Source organism: Prinia subflava, chromosome 15, assembly GCF_021018805.1.
Source record: "Prinia subflava isolate CZ2003 ecotype Zambia chromosome 15, Cam_Psub_1.2, whole genome shotgun sequence".
NCBI classification, from domain to species: domain Eukaryota; kingdom Metazoa; phylum Chordata; class Aves; order Passeriformes; family Cisticolidae; genus Prinia; species Prinia subflava.
In genome coordinates this window covers 19,704,795-19,720,926 of record NC_086261.1, presented here as the reverse complement: position 1 = coordinate 19,720,926, position 16,132 = coordinate 19,704,795, and the positions used below count along the sequence as shown (strand labels likewise).

The window sequence follows — 16,132 nt, the reverse complement described above, 5'->3', positions numbered from 1 at the left end:
GGGGGAGGGCAGAGCGCGGCGGGAGGCGGAGGGGAGCGTCAGCTGGAGCGGGGATAGCGGGAGCGCGGCGGGAGGCGGAGGAGGAGAGCGTCAGCTGGGGGCAGAGATAGAGGGAGTGCGGCAGGAGGAGGAGGAGGAGAGCGTGAGCCGGGGGGGCAGAGAGAGAGGGAGCGCGGCAGGAGGAGGAGGAGGGGAAGAAGCGCGACGCAGGGACGGCAGATGCCTGGAAATAAAAATTTGATGATTGCATGCAGCGGCTGGAGAGACTCTGTCGGTGGCGGCGGCGGGGACGAGGCAGGGACAGGGGGGGCGACGGCAAAATGAAGTATCAGAAATACCTGACTGTCTTGCAGATGGCCATAGGGGTGACCGCCTCCAACAGGGGCAGTCTGATGCCCTTAAAGAGGAAGCTGTGGTGAGTAGGCACAAACGGGGCCGCGGGCACTGCGGGCCGGGCCGGGCCGAGCGCGGGCCGCGGCGGGACGGGCGGGCGCGGCGGCGGGGGGTCCCCGCAGACGTGAGGGGCGCCGTGCCCAGACCCGGCCTGCGGCTCCCGCGGGCATCGCCGGGGCACAAACTTCCCGGCGGATTCGCCGCCAGCCGTATGGAAACGCCGGGAGGCGTTGGTGGTGCCGGCGGAGCTGTCCGCGCCCGGCCCGGCGGAGGACGCGGCTGGAGCAGGCTCCGCTCCCGCGGGGACGGCGCTGCCGGCCCCGGCACAGCGGCAATGGCAGCGCGGCTGAGGGCGCGGGAGCGGCTCCGGCGGGGGCACCGCTTGCGTGACTGCCCGAGCGCTGCCGCCGGTGTAGCGCAGTGTGCTCCCGCCCCGGGCTGTGCAGAGCCGCCTCCGAATTGCTTGCCCCTGCCGCTGCTGACAGGTGTACCGAGAAAATGCGAACAGGGAGACGCAGGTCTCGTAGATTAGAGAGCGCCAGAGATAGTGCTGTTCAAATACGGTCATTTTTCCTTAAACCCTGCGTTTCCCCTCACGGATTCGCACTCCTTTTGTGCTTGGTGATTGTGTGCTGAACTGATTTTTCTGGATGAATCAACAACACGTTATGAAAAATGTATTAAAGTGTAGCGGTGTAATGTGGGTGAGTAGGGCAGCGCCAGGCGTGTGGCACTGCAATACCCAGGCACTCGTGGGCGGGCAGGAGCCCACTGTTAGCTCGGTGGGGGCAGTGGGACGCGTGTCATCATCAGGACAAGGCATGAGGAGGAAATATGTGAACTTGTCAGGTCTTCTGAGAGGAAGAGATCAATCACAAATTTGTACACTGAGAGTTTCTCGTCTGTAAAAAACCAGTAGGGGTATTTAGGTGGAAGTGGTCGTACGGTTTTCTTTCACTGGGGTTACCTGGTCCTAGTGAAGCAAAGTGTCACAGAAGGCATGATAGGTAATTTTATTTAAACAGAGATAGTTTGCAAATAAAAATATTTTCATGTCAGCACTTGTGACAAAAATGGGCCTTACATGAATTGTAGAATGTGGGTATTTTATACTTTGCTTTTCCCCGCAGTTTAAGCTGGTATAGACAGTGTCAAGAAATTGTATGAATTGAAGAAACTAATGTGGAACTAGTAAGCTTTCTGTCATTAATTCCATATAAGACAGAACAGAGTTTGACGACTCTGTTCAGCCTGATTGAAATGAAAAAAATCAAATTAAGTTTTAGACAAAAATATGTTGTCATGCAGATAAGTTTTATTACATTTAATCAGAGCTTTTTGCAATGTATTCGGTGGTTTGATTCCGATTATGTAAGTTACATAAAGTGTACAATACCTATTTTATTCCCCCCAAATGCCACTCCTGTCTGTGTGCAGCAGTGGTTGCAGTTGTGTGTTACGTCTTTTGAGAAGTTTAATTGTGGGAAATGTAATGATGACAATTGTTCTATTTAATTTTTCTTATGTCTTCTTGGAAGTGTTTTATTTGCTGGCATGTTAAGGGAAAGGTATATATATTTGTGTGCTTTAAAAGTACATCTGAAAGGACCTGATTCAGCTCCTACTTTGTCTTCAGTTGGAGTGAGATCAGCTCTATATTGTCCTGTTTCATGATGAGATTCTGTGCTTTTTGAGGTACAGCAAAATACATACCACAAGCATTGCATTTCATAACATTTCTACGTTGACATCATGTTGCTGCAATGCAATGCTGTGTGAAGATTTAATTGACTAAAAGTGTTAAATAAGGCAAACTTTTAAAAAATTATTTTTAGGGAGGTGTGTGAATTACTTGAGCATTTGAAAGTACGTTTCTGGGATATCCTTATTAATAGGTGACATGATATGTATTCTCATTTTCTTTAAGAACTTTAATAGCATTAGGTATTATCTGTATGGATAGATTTTATGCTTATGGATGAAATACTATTTTCTGATGCACTTAGAGACGTGCTTAAAGATATTTTGTCGTGTTAATTTTTTTCTTATTTGTGTGCAGTCTGTATCAAATAATGCACTAAGAAAATCTGAACATTAGAGAGAAAATATGTTGCTGTTACTCAAATCAATGCAATATTTGTGTATATTTACAATATATAAACCAAAATCATATTCCAGTACTGTATCACTGGAAATCTCAAAAATATCTAAAGAAAACATATAAATCAAGTCCATCTATAGTCAGAGGATGCTTTTTAGTCTATTTTTATTTGCCTTTTTAAAAAAACTTAAAAAAAATCTGTTTAACCCATGAGATTCATAAGCTCTTTGATGTGTGACTCCATATTCTAAGTGGAAACAAAGACATAATTTAATAAAGAAGGGTTAAAACACTCATCCTTTTGTTGATGGAGATAATCCACCTGAATCCTACTGAAAGAAAATGAAAAAGGTAACAGTAATGTTTTATTTCTTTAGAGAGCATCTGTCACTCCAATTTTCTCCTGCTTTCCCCCCCCCACCAAAATGTAAGTCCTATTCTGTGATGCATGGGAGCAGAGCTACAAATGGAAATACCATTGTCTCATGATGGGTTAAGAATAAATAGTTATTAAGTGGCTAAGAATAAACCAGGCAATTAAACAGAGGGAAAGAAGCTATGCCACACGCTTGCAGTGGGAGGTGGAGGAGATAGAAACCTGCTTTGTGTGGAGTTTATAATTTTATGATGAGGTTTACTTGGGGCAGTAGTTTTGGACTCAGTGCTGGAGGAAGCTGCTGGAGTCCTGAACTGCTGATTCAGACCCTTTTCTGTGTGTGTGCAGTGTTGTAATCTAATATGTAGGAGACTAAACGAGATGAGTAGGATGTTTTTAATCCTCTTGCTGGAGGGACAGTATTTGGATCCAAAACCCACCATCATAACTCTGCTAGTACAGGTAGAGTGCAGCAGGGACTAACATCTGCAAAGGTGGTCAAGAAAAAACTGACAGCTCAACTGGGAGTAGTTTAAAAAACAGTGAATTTTTATAAATATTTACTGAAATCCCAATATGTGCAACCTGAGTCCTTTTACAATAAGGAAATGCTAAATCACATTATTAAGGGGAGCTACACAGGTAGACCGTAATTTCTTGTCAAACTTAGTATTATGTTTCTCTGCTGCAAGGAGAAGGTAGTGGGTAAATAAATAAACAAATGAAAAAGAAAAAACAACAACAAAACCCCCAACAGGATGTCCTATCCATTCTAATAATTCTTCTCACTAATATTTCCTTCTGTTTCTTACAGTATTTGCGTTTACTCTGAAAGAGTTCCTGAGCTTTGGCAAACACCCCCGCTGCTCCCCTTGGTGCAGGGGAGTGCAGCATCATGAAAAAAGGCAAAAAGCTCAGTTAGTGATAAGCTTTCATTGGGGAGATTATGGAAATGGCTGAGACTATTCCATATTTACATTCTTTTAAGAATGATTGGTAGTTGTCTGAGGCAATCTAGGTTACAGAAAAGAATGCAGATGCAGTGCAGAATTTGAATTTTGACAAGATCCAGTTCCCCTGTTTGATGCTGCTGTTAAAAGAATGTGTGATAGAGAAGCCTGGATGTTAAATGATAGCTGCTCCTTGTAAGATACTGCACAGGCACATTCATTTTCAAGCATAGGAGTAAACTTATTTGAAATCAGTGAGGAGTAACCAGCATGTCTGGAATTAAGCACTGATCTGAATGCTTTGTTGCCTCAGAGTCTTTGTATTTAAGCTGGGTCTTGGCTATAGAAGCCCAGGCTTATAATGAAGAATGTCTGTTTTATCATCAGGATCATCCCTAGGGAGAAAAGTGCCATTGTTTGTTTATGTTCCAAGTAGTATCATATTTAGTATAATTAAATAATGGAAAATGTCATCTTAATGTAGGAGAAAGAAAGCATCAAAGATTGATCTTCTTGGTGTTTCTACAGAACTCTACGGAAAAGTACAGATCCTCAGAGTGGATATTTTCCATTTTTGATTACTGGTTCCAGTTAACATTGCTTGAAATCAGGATAAAAATTTCAGTTTAGCCCATTATTTATGTTGCAAATGAATTAGTACTATTTTTTCCTGAGGGAGGCAGGATACCATCCTTAGAATCAACATACTTGCAGAGGTGCACAAGAATTCAGCATAGCAGCAGCATAGCGGTATCTCTAGCATTGTTTCAAACTTGCCTTTTATTTTCTCAAAGAAATATTAATATTGAGTAACTATAATTGTTAGGATTTCCAGTCTGATCAGTGGGAGTAAATTTCATCTTCTCCAGCCTTGTGTTTGAGCCAGAGGCCAGTGATCCCACTGAGCTGAGCCCAGCCTGTGTCCTCACTTTCAGTGGTGCTGAGGAAGCCTGGCTTCCAGTGGGAGGTGTAATAATTATGGGAATTTTTGTACATTTCTCAGCTGAGATCTGTGTAGCTATCAGAGGCAGAAGTTTCTGAGAAGTTTGCCTTCCATGGTGCTACAAGAACTTAAATGCTTGCTTTCTAGGATAGGCAGGCTACTTGCAGTATAATAAGTGTAATAATTATGTCACTATTAGGTGACATATAATAAAAATCATGTTACCTCTTGCTGAGGCTGCATAGTTGTCAAAACCTTGTCTACTCTGCATTAACTCTAGCATTAATACTACACTTAGAAAACAAATACAGAAAATGTGTTGTTTCAAGACATGTTTTTTAAACATCCTGATGGTGACTTCTGTAAAATCGTTCAGCACTCAAATCACTGAACAAGAAGAGTTTATGAAGTTCTTGAAGGATTTTCTATGTAACTGATCTGTCTAGAAATTAGGATGACATTAGCAATTTCAGACATAATTTAACTACAAAAAGATAAGTAATATTGAAATTTGTTATAAATAGTAATTATGTGTGAGTAGAATGCAAATATGGCTTTTATTCATAAACTCATATTATACTCATACCATCTGATTATTTTATAATATGTATTAAGTCATTAGCCTTTGATGTGACACTTCACCTTGAAGTCACTGATGCAGACTGTTAGGCTACTGTGCTTGTCAGTGGAATACAGATAGTGAAAGTTTAAGGTTTTTGCTTGTTTTACAAACTAGAGAAATAATTTAGAGTCATGGTTATGTAATGTGATATATGATCAGGAAGCAGTCAAGGTCAATGAAACCCTTGTAAGAATTGTGGATAATAAGTAAGGGCCTCACATTCCAGGTGAGGTATACAAAATGGTTCAATTTTACTTGACTAAAATTTTCAAAAGTTAATGAATTGGGTGCCTTAATTTAGGATTCCTGTGATGAGCTCCATTAAAAAGGTGTTATGTTTCTGGAATATTAAACACATTATTTGAATAGAAACGGCAAATTTGAAGCAAGGCATCAGGAATTGTTCACTACTTTCAAAAATCCTTATTTTATAAGCCCTAGACTTCCTTGAACTTATAATTTCTAGGCTTTTGTTCAAGAGTACTTGCTTTAAAGTACTTGCTGGCCTGCAGATATTTTAAAAGGGCTCTTACATATTTTTCTCCTTTAGCCTGTGATAATTCCTCTAGACTCCTGATGCAGGTAATACAGTGACTTAGCAGTTCAATTATTAATTTGCTATTAATATGTATTCAGAAATTCAAATAAAAGTTGAAAGGCAATCAGATGCAGTAAATTTTATTAATAAGCATTTTTTATTAAAATTTAAGGTTCAGATGCCAGAACCATGGAGCATTGCATTATAATTTCAGTAGTCACTTAAAAAGAATAAATATGTTTCTCTGATTACAGTGAACACTTTGGAAACAAAAAGCATGATTCAAAAGGGAGAAGGATTTTAAAAAGATGGTTTTCAGATTTTTAATAATTAAGTTTCGAGTCAATCTCAAAACACTTTGGACCTTTTCTCATGAGTTTGCACTCACGTGGGTTTATTTTGCAACTTTATATTCTGAACTTTTTGAGGAGTATTCACTGTGGAAATATCTAGTATTTGAAGGAGTTCCTGTTGCAGTGCTACACGAGTGCTGCTGGAAATGGATTCCTGAGAGTCTCATTGCTGCATCCGGCACTCTGCAAAGCCTGGGTAAAATTGATCCAAGTCTGCCTCAGGTCTGTTATTGCTTCCCTTTGCTGAAACTGTGGGAGGAGTGGAGGCAGGGGAGAAGCTGATAGGTTTGCACTTGTCCCAAAGTTTCCTCATCAACCGCAGAGTGAAAACCCCCGTGGTGCTGCCAGTGTGGATATCTCACCTCAGATCCTTCCTTTGGTGTACATACAGTGCAAAGCTTCCCAATTCCCAATATCAATGATATTGACTGGATTTTTCTTTGCTTGGTTAAATAATACTTTATTTGCTTGTAAAGAGATCTAGAGATTAATGATTTTATAAAGGATTGGAGGGAATAGATAACTTGTGATATTCTTTTTCATATAATTATATTTTGAAAGTTAAATGTAACTTTAAAAAGACTTTTCTGTATCTTAGAAGCTAACAAGTAACAGCCACAATTTATTCTCCAGCACAATGAAATGATAGCTGGATTCCAGTGGCAGCAAGTTTGTTTTTCCAAGTGGCTGTAGAGAGTGAGGCTCCTAAACAGAAGGGCCTTTAAAACATACCACTAGTGTAGTTCTTTGTTAAAACTAACTTTGATTAGCCTGTTAATTGTGTTTGTGCTTTTTCCATGTAAGTAGTTTGTTTTTTTTTTTAATAAAGTCTTTTCAGTATTAGAAAACATTAAAAGACTTGAAGCCTAAAGAAATGCACATTTGTGGGTAAGGCTCTAAAATAAATGGCTTGAAATGTTATTCAAAATAAGGAAAAAGCCCAGTGTAGCTTACAGCTGTTAAACTTCTCTATTAACTATAAGGAGGAAGTCGAACATGCCAAGCATTTAATTCATCAGGGGTGCATTTGAAGATTAATTAAGCCAAATTATAAGTAATGGAGTAGGCAGCTCTCAAATATTCCCTGTAGAGAGAATAATCAGAGGCTCTGACAGCAGGGGAACAATGGATCTCTCTGAGGGCTCCAACATCAGCGTTTGCCATGGACGCAGAGTGAGCTCAGTCAGGTACCTGGGCAGAGATGTTTGGAGTGCTCTGTTACAGAAGAGACATACACACAATAACAATGTGCTGTCATCGTAAATGTCGCTGTCTGTGCAACAACACAGAGACTGAGCAGTTGTCTTTCTCTGGAACTGGTGGTTCTTGAAGACATTTTAGCAGGGAATCCGTGGTGTTCTGAGGTTTCTGTTGTGTGAACCAATACATTACTGTAGTAGGCAGACGTGATTCTCAGAATTCAGTCCATATATGATTAGACAAAAAAAATCCAGTGCAATCTCAGCAGGAGGTTTCGTATTGTAATTAGGACGTATGGATGTTACAGCTATGTTTTCAGGTAGAAATTTGCAGCTTAAAATTGACAATAAAATAACCCAAGGGGGAAAACCATCTAAACCAAATTACTATGTTATCAAGAGAACTCAGAGCAAGCTGTTTGTGTGTGTGTCAGTGTGCTTGTGTAAAAACCCCCAGAAATCAGGCATTTGAAAGCAAAGTAGTGATTTGGTAGTTGCAGTAATTCAACAAGAAAAATGGAGGGCTTTGTCTTTATAAATTGAATAAGAGATTTGAAAGGATTTGCCTTCATGTTCAAGTTTGGATACTGTAACTTCTTCTCCCCAGCTGTCCCATGGGCATGTTATCCTGACCATGACGTTGTGTAGACCTGAAAGTCTCACTAATCAACAAAGAGTATTCAGCATGTGGTTATTGTATTCTGTATTTGGAATTGTGTGTTTCAGGAGTTGATGTGGTCCACTATGCAATGTCTTGTTTTGGTGATGCATATGTTTAAGACATCTCTACCTTTTTTTCCTTTTTGCACAAACATTTATGTGCATACTAAAGCTGTAAATTCAAACTAAAATAACATTAAAAACGTCCTAAGGTATTTTTTGTAAGAGGAATCTTAATGATTTTGAGAGAAATATGGAACTGCTGTCTATAGACAAGGGCAATGCAAACAAATACATATTATTTATTCTTTAGGCTAGTTTTTGAAATCTTCTATGGCTGCAGTTGAGAAATAATATAAAATAAATGTAAATCTGGACATGAAGACATCAGGTTTTTAGGTAATTCTTGGCGAGTGTATTTGCTGGAATACAGTTTTCCTAAAGTGCCAGTCTGACTAGGGATTATTTTGTATTTAAAATACTCACCTCTCAAATCCTAATACACTTAGTTAATTGTTAACCCCACTTAATTCTGCTCATTAATGATTTCCAACAAGCTCATTGAAATATGGATTGCTTCCTCCAAATATTTTAGTTATGGACTCCCCTTAGGACTATATGTAGATTATAATATGATGAAAGGCCTTATTAAGTATCGTTGTTTAATATATTACCCCTATAACTTTAACAGATGCTATTAATGTCATTATTGTTGGTTGTTACTCATTGCTAGAATAGCTGAAGCACTATCAGCACTCAGACTGGAAAAGTCAAAAGCCAGATACTGCCAGGCCTCCTGGTGATTTAACTGACAGCCATCACTGTGTGTCACAGGACTTGGGCTTCCATTGAAAAAATAAAGAAAAATAGTCCTTTTAAATCTTCAGAAGTTAAATATATTTTTCTGTGATGTATCTTTTTTCCGATTCTACTCTCTCTTGTACAAAAAAGATAACTTCAGAATGTTTTTGACAAAACTACAAGCAGCGTGGTCTTGATGGGAGCTAGACTTCTACATTTTTGTGGTCTTATTTTGGCACTTAGTGACTGAAAACTTGGAATGACATTTCTTATATATATAGCATGGTATATGTGTGTTTTCCTCTGTAAATTTTTTACTTTAAGCAAATAAAAGAATGTATTCTCTGTCTGATTTCTGGCTCTTTTTGCTTGGCAGGGTAACTCCATCTTCCGAAAATCCCAATGGTGCTACCTGTAGTGTAAGTCAGGGAAAGCCCTCTTTAAGAAGAATAAAAGGGAGAATACACAGAAGCAAAAGTCTTGATAGCATTGATTTCTGTGAATTCACTGTAAGTACTACATCTTTTACATTTATCCTATATGAAGTTAAGAGAATCTTACTAATAAAGCAGTTTGCTTCTTGCGTTGGGTTTACCTGTGTATCCGATTAGCAAAGGTATTGTACTTCATGTTTTAATTGCCTTGCTATGCTGCCAGATATTACTGCCAGAGCAGTGATGTCACTTACATAATTAGTGAGGTATTACTACGTTCTTGTTCTTCAGCTACCAAGAGATAGGAATTTCTGTGCCAAATTTTAACATTGTTGCCTGTGTAAGATTAAGAAATTGACTGGAAATGGAGTAAACATGAAAAACGAAATATCATTTCAAATTTTATTTTTATATTGAGATTTTGGAAATTGTGTAAAAAGTCAAACATTACTTCTTACAAAACCCAAAAAACTATTTCAGTTGCATATAGCTATAATAAAGTGCTAGAAAAGAAAATATATTTTTCTACAAGATGTGTATGCTTATAGCACTTGAAAGCTGGTATCAAAGGTGAGAGATTACTACAATTAGGCGGTTCTGGTATATTCCTTTTCTCTTCTCTTTGGTTAGGGGGTAGATATGTTTGTGTTACAGTCTCAGAAATTCAGTGTGATCATGGTAAAGAACCATGACAACCTCCCAACTAACTGGGGGGAATTTGGTCAAAACAAATTATATTCTGATAGACTTAAACAATGTACTCTTTAAATACTTAAACAATGTCAAAGAATATGTTAAATTATAAATCGGTTCTGAAATATGAGGATGAAAGAGCTAAAAAATATGTGCTGTCTTTAAAATGTGGAAATCAATAGTGATGTGAAGATATTGTCTGGCATTGCATGGTGCTAGAAACAATATCACTGGAATGTTCAGATGGGATTTGGGGAAACATCTTTGAGGCATAACAGTGGTGTGAGTGTGTTGTCGTTGTGGCGTGTTTTTCACAGATGATGCCAATAGCATAATTGGTATTTTTTTCCTTAGGACAGCTTTGTTTCTAATTGCGAGGTCTTGCAGCGCTGTCTTTGGGACAAAGAGCTTGTTGTTTGCTGTTGGAGGAAGTACTGAAGTTCCTGGGCAGGATTTGGGATGTGCTGTGTTGTGTGGTGCCCGGATACTCTGGATGGGGCCAGCCCTGCCCTGTCTGGGGTGGTTGGGGGAGCAGTGCTCGGGCTGTGCTGCCCCGTTTCCTCTGCCTCGGGTGTGTCTGTGCTAACGGTGTCACAGCACCGAGCTGCTGAGCCACCGCTCTGCTGAAGGTTACAGCTGCCCCTAGGGAGCAGAATTTCCTTCTGCTCTATGGGTCTGCCTCTGTGTGGTCCTATTAAGGAGTTTTATCTAAATCTATCTCTACTCTTGGGGCCTTCAAAGAAAAAGAGATTATAGCCAAAGGTAAAAAGAATTTCTTGCGTGCCACAGAACCTTTGCAAAGAAATTTGAGACAGATAATAATGGGCAAGTCTGCATCTGTAGCATACAAGTGTGTAGAGTATATACATGTATAAATGCATACATTAATAGCTAAGTATTGATAATTAGGATCAGGAGAGGAAGTTCACTTTTTCTGAGGTCTCGTGCTAAAGGATGATACAGATTTAAATAGCTAAGCTCACAAATCAGAGTTAAAAATAGGGATTTTCTTGCTGCTACATAATTTAGAATTATACTGAAACATTTCTTGATATTGTATAATTGCAGTTTTATTTTTCTCAAATTGTGATTAAAAATAGATCTAAAGAAGTAATTGAGTAAATTAGTATGCCTAAGTCTTTCAAGAGTGCTCTCAGAACTGAACATTTTTCATGTTAAGAGTCTTAATCTAGTAGAAACACTCAGGCACTGGCATACAGAACACAATTAAAAATAAAAATTAAATCACAAAGGAGCTTTTTAAAATGTTCTCTTTACAACTACTTTATGCTGTAGTGTATTCATTTTCTGCACAGCAAAGTTGAAATGTTTCATATTTAAATACGTGGATAACTTATATACTGACAGCATCCAGTGAACTGTTGATTTCATTCATCATGTAATGAGAATGAGATCCATCAATAATTCTGAAGGTTGCTGGGTTTCACTTTAAAGTAAGTAATGTCTATGTATATCCTAAACTAATCTTGTTTGGAAACCTTTTGTTTAAACGTTTCACTCAGCAAATTCTTACTGAGGACAAATCCTAATACCAGAAAGACATAAAATATAACTTAACTTTCTTTTCTCCAAGTGGCTAAATGTATTCCCAGTGGGGAAGTTCTGCATTTCAATGCAGTGTGCCCATACAAAGATTCAATACATGAAAATGCTATATTTGCTACTTTACTGTGACTTCACCTGAAGCTGGGAACAAGTTGTGGGAGCTGAGTTAAACTGGGAGGCTCATTAAAAAATAGGTTTATTCTTTGCAAGGGGGGGAATAACCAGTGAAGAGCCTTTTGCATGTGTAAAATTTCAGCAGAGGCCAGGGAGGGACTACCATGGGTGCCTTCAGAGGGTTGTCTGGACAAGGTGATGCTGCCGAGTCTGCTGTTTACTGCAGTTAGTAAAATACCAAGTTCGTGATATTGATGGTTTTTGGTTGTACCTGTGGCTCTTCGTATGGGTGAGTTACCTAGGAGTGCAAGAGAGGTTCTTGCCTGTGGAACCTCAGTATCCCGTGGCCTGCTGCTGCAGTGACCAATTGCCAGGGTGTTTGGATGTCCCTGCTCTGGAAGAGCTCAAGGCCAGCCTGGATGGGGTCCTGGGCAGCCTGATCTGGTGGATGGCATCCCTGCCCATTGTGAGGGGTGGGAACGGGGTGACCTTAAAGGTCCCTTCCAAGCCAAGCCATTCTGTGATTTGTGTGAGACTGTCAAAGCACACAATTCCCAGCTGGTGCATTGCATACCTGTATCAACATCCCATACCTGGCTCACCTGTATTAAGCTCACAACACCCTTCCAGAAGGGGTAAGTTCTTCCTGAATACAAGTGGTGAGAGTCTGCAGGACTGCTGACAAAATCTCAGTTTTATTTCTTACCGATTCCTCTGCTGTCTTAAGTGGATGATAGTAGGGTCTCTAAGTGCTGCCTCCTTTTACCATTTTGCTAAGGCAGCAAGTGAGAAGATAAAGGGATGAAATTATGTTAAGCCACAGAGTGATAGCACAGCAACTCCCTTAGAATGTGTATCCGTTTTCAACTTCTTGCACCCTTTTTCTTTTCTTTATCCTCCTCATGTATTAGCAGTACCACTTAGTCAGATTAGCACCTGTTCACCCAAACTGAGTAAAATCTGTTTTATTGCCCTTCAGTTCTTTAAGGAGTGTCATTGTGCTATGCTGTGCCACATATTAGCCCTTGAAAAACTCAGTTTCAGTGGTGTGTATAAAAAAATACGCCTGTATTTTATGTTGAATATTGGCAAATGGTTATTTTCAACCCAGAAATATTGCAGAACTCCTAGTCTACATTGCAGAAAAAGGGAGAAAAATGAAGAATAGCATTATCAGCTCTTGAAGGCACACGTGGAATTACCTACTACCTTGTAGATTGAGCTTGTTGTACTAATGTTCCATTACATCCATATTTTTAATCTTTATTACTCTGAAACAAGCCCTGGCTTTGTACAAGGTACCCCAGATAGCAGTAGCACTTCTGAGCCCAATGTGTTGACAGGGTTTTTGTTGTACTAGGCATTGTGCAAACACAAAGTGTTTACTCTCAAGGACCGTACAATCTATTTCTAATAATAGGTAAGATGTGCCTGACCTTTGATTCCTTAGCTGCATATGGCTCTCAAGCTGTTCAAGCGCTGCACTGATGCTAGGGCTTCTGAAGGTCACGTTGGGATGCAGGTGCGCTTTGGGGCTGCCCTGCTTGCCCGAGCCCGGGGAGTCTCCTCCTCGCTGCTGTGGGAGCTGCCTCGGGAGGCTGTGGGACAGCTCCCAGGGGACTGAATGCACCTCGTGGTCGCTGCCTGTGTGACAGATTTTGTGCAGGTCTCAGAGCACTACAAACACTGACCACCCCTACAATGTGTAGATGCAGAGAAACCGTTCCCTTCTTTTCCTTTTAGTCAGTGCTGATGTTTCCTGGGAATGACCAAAAGGGAGACTTTGAAAGCTTTTATAAGGAGCTCATATAATGGATTTTATGTCTAAGATACGTTTTTTCATTTTTAGTTTTGTAACTCTTTGATTGGACTTGAGAAATTACTGAAATCAGCACCTTGGAAAGCGTATTTTTAAAGGAGTACGGATTTAAGCCTTTTCTGCTAAAATCAGCCCTTTGGACAAAGGAGCTTGTCTTGGAAATCAGAGCACTGCAGTTATTTCCAATACGAGCAAGGCCAGTGCTGGAAGCAGCTGGTGCTAGCCTGCCCTCACTAAACATGCACACAGCCAGGTTCAGTGAACCTGCAGCTGGAACAAAGCAGGAAATCTCAGTGTACTTCCATTTGCATTGGAGTTAAAAATCCAAGGAATAATTCTGCAGAATGTTATAGCAGCGCAGATTTCTTTTTCTCATTTTTCCATTCCTTTCTAGTAATTCCTTTTTCAGGTGCATTGTTTTTTCTCTTCTTGCCATATGCTGCCAATGAAGTGATGTTGGCTGGAACCGCTGTGCATTAATTCTTTAGAGGTCTGTGGTGCCAGCATGCAAAGCACAAAAATCACACAGTGGGGTAGGAGATAACTGAAAAGAGGAGAAAAGAAAGACAGCTAAGTACAAAGAGCAGGCTGAATAAAGCACTGTGGAATGCATGACAAAATGGAAGAGCTAATAAGGGAGAACGTGAGAATTAGCTAATGTGCAGTTGCCTTCTTTAGATGGGGAACACACATGTTCACCTAGAACAGTAATTTTTAGTGCACTGTAGCAAGTGTTGTGCCTTTGAACGGGGGTGATACCGTGTATGATTCCTGGCAGAGGAGCTGCAGTGTGTTTGTGTGTGTGTGTTTGTGTGTGTGTTTGCCCGCTCTCATTAGCGGGCTGGAGTGACTGACCTCGCGTGCTCTGTGTTCTGTGTGCAGGGAGGTGCTGCGCGCTCGGGGAGCGGCTCCCCGGCCCGGCTGGGTCATCCTGCTGCTGCTGCTGCTGCTGCTGCTCTGACCAGCAGCTTCACCTGCTTTGTCATTTCTAATGAAGTTTCAAGGCTCTTCAGAGGCTTTAGTGATTAACTTTAATGGATGTTTGTGGTAACATCCTCGTTTCACTTCCCCAATTTCCTTGGTGGATTTTTATAGCACACAGCAGGTTTAGGATCAGTTTGTTTTTGGAGATGTCCTTACCGGTGTGTTGGGTAACTGTTGCTGTGAGTAGCCCCATTCCCCCAGTGAAAAAATTGTAGTGATAAAACATAATACCGCACTATACTGGTTAACTTGTGGAGCATATTGCTGAGCAAGGCAGTCTAGTCGGTACTGAAGATGGATTTATTGCAGATTTTAAATTTAATTTCAACTAGTCCAAAGCCATCTTCCCTCTGAATCATCTTACAGATGACTTCTGAGGTGGTAGATATTATTCAGTAATTTGATTTTTGTTTTCTTTTATTTTTTAAATAAAATTCTTCAGGTTTTATACATCCATTTATCTTGATTTTCCTGAGTATTTTAATTTGAATATGTGTCTGTAAAACTAGTAAAATAAGAAATGAATAATAACACAAATGGTATGTATCAGACTCAATTTCTTAGGATGGAGACATAAGAGTGCTCATGTTCTTTAAAAAGTCCTGCAGGTATTTTGATCATCTCTGTGGATGTGGAAGGAAGAACTCATTAGCACAGCTGGAGTCTTGTAGATGCCCTTAATTTGTTACTGTTCAGAGAAGTGTGGTTGTTATGCAGCTGTTTCCGAGATTTAAATCCTCTCTGGAAGCTTAGACTTGCTTCACAATATTGTTGTTGTACTGTAACCCATTTATTATAATAATTTAATCTATTGATGGCGTATGAACAGAGTACTGACATTATGCAGTTTTGGCCAGTTTATTTTACCTAAGATAGTTTGAATAATGAAAAAAAAGGAATAGTTAAGCAGTTAACACATTTTACAGTTAATGAAATGAAAATACGTCTTAGATGTGTATTTTTAGTCGTCAAGTATATAGAAAAAACTCCAGAAATATAGAGATTACTGGTTTTAATGTATAGTTAATAGTTTTAAATGCAGAGGAAAAAGAATTTAATTGGAACAAGTTTGGGAATATAATACTGATGGAAAGAGGAAAAAAAACTGGAGGCTTTTGATCCAAGATTACAACTCTTCTGGGAAAGAGGAGTATATTTTCAGCATTGTTTATTTTGTCATCTTGCTTTTTATGTAAAAACAAATCCAAAGTTTTATGTAAGAGCTATTCTAAATGTCAAGGCAAATTATTAAGTCTCAAGCATAACACTAGGTGAAACTTATGCAGCCTTAAGATTAACCTAAGGAAGTTAACCACAAATGAACAAGTAATTTAATTTGCTACATTCTGAATTGTGATTGACCTTGATTTGTTTTTCTGAATTGATTCAGACTGATTGATTTACGTTTCTCAACAAGTTCAGTGCTCCAGTTTAAGAATACCAAGGATGTTAACTGATGACTGTGTTTACATTTAATTTTAATTAGAAATACATTTTTTAGGTTATTTTTATTTCGTCTCAGAATGGCACTGTGAATTCGGGCAGATGGAGCTGTACTGAAATACTCCTTGGCATTTGTTACAGTA

At 39.6% G+C, this 16,132-nt stretch overlaps 1 protein-coding gene across 5 annotated transcripts in view; it reads left to right on the top strand.

Moving 5' to 3' along the window:
• Window positions 1-233: 233 nt before the first annotated feature.
• The window catches only part of TJP1 (tight junction protein 1), a 158,271-nt gene continuing 142,372 nt past the window's right edge, over window positions 234-16,132 (top strand). For all 5 annotated transcript variants that reach the window (XM_063413055.1, XM_063413052.1, XM_063413051.1 and 2 more), the window contains exons 1-2: window positions 234-415; window positions 9,313-9,445. In XM_063413055.1, the coding sequence (XP_063269125.1) occupies window positions 249-415; window positions 9,313-9,445 (300 nt within the window). In that variant the 5' untranslated portion in view covers window positions 234-248. The remainder of the gene's footprint in view (window positions 416-9,312; window positions 9,446-16,132) is intronic.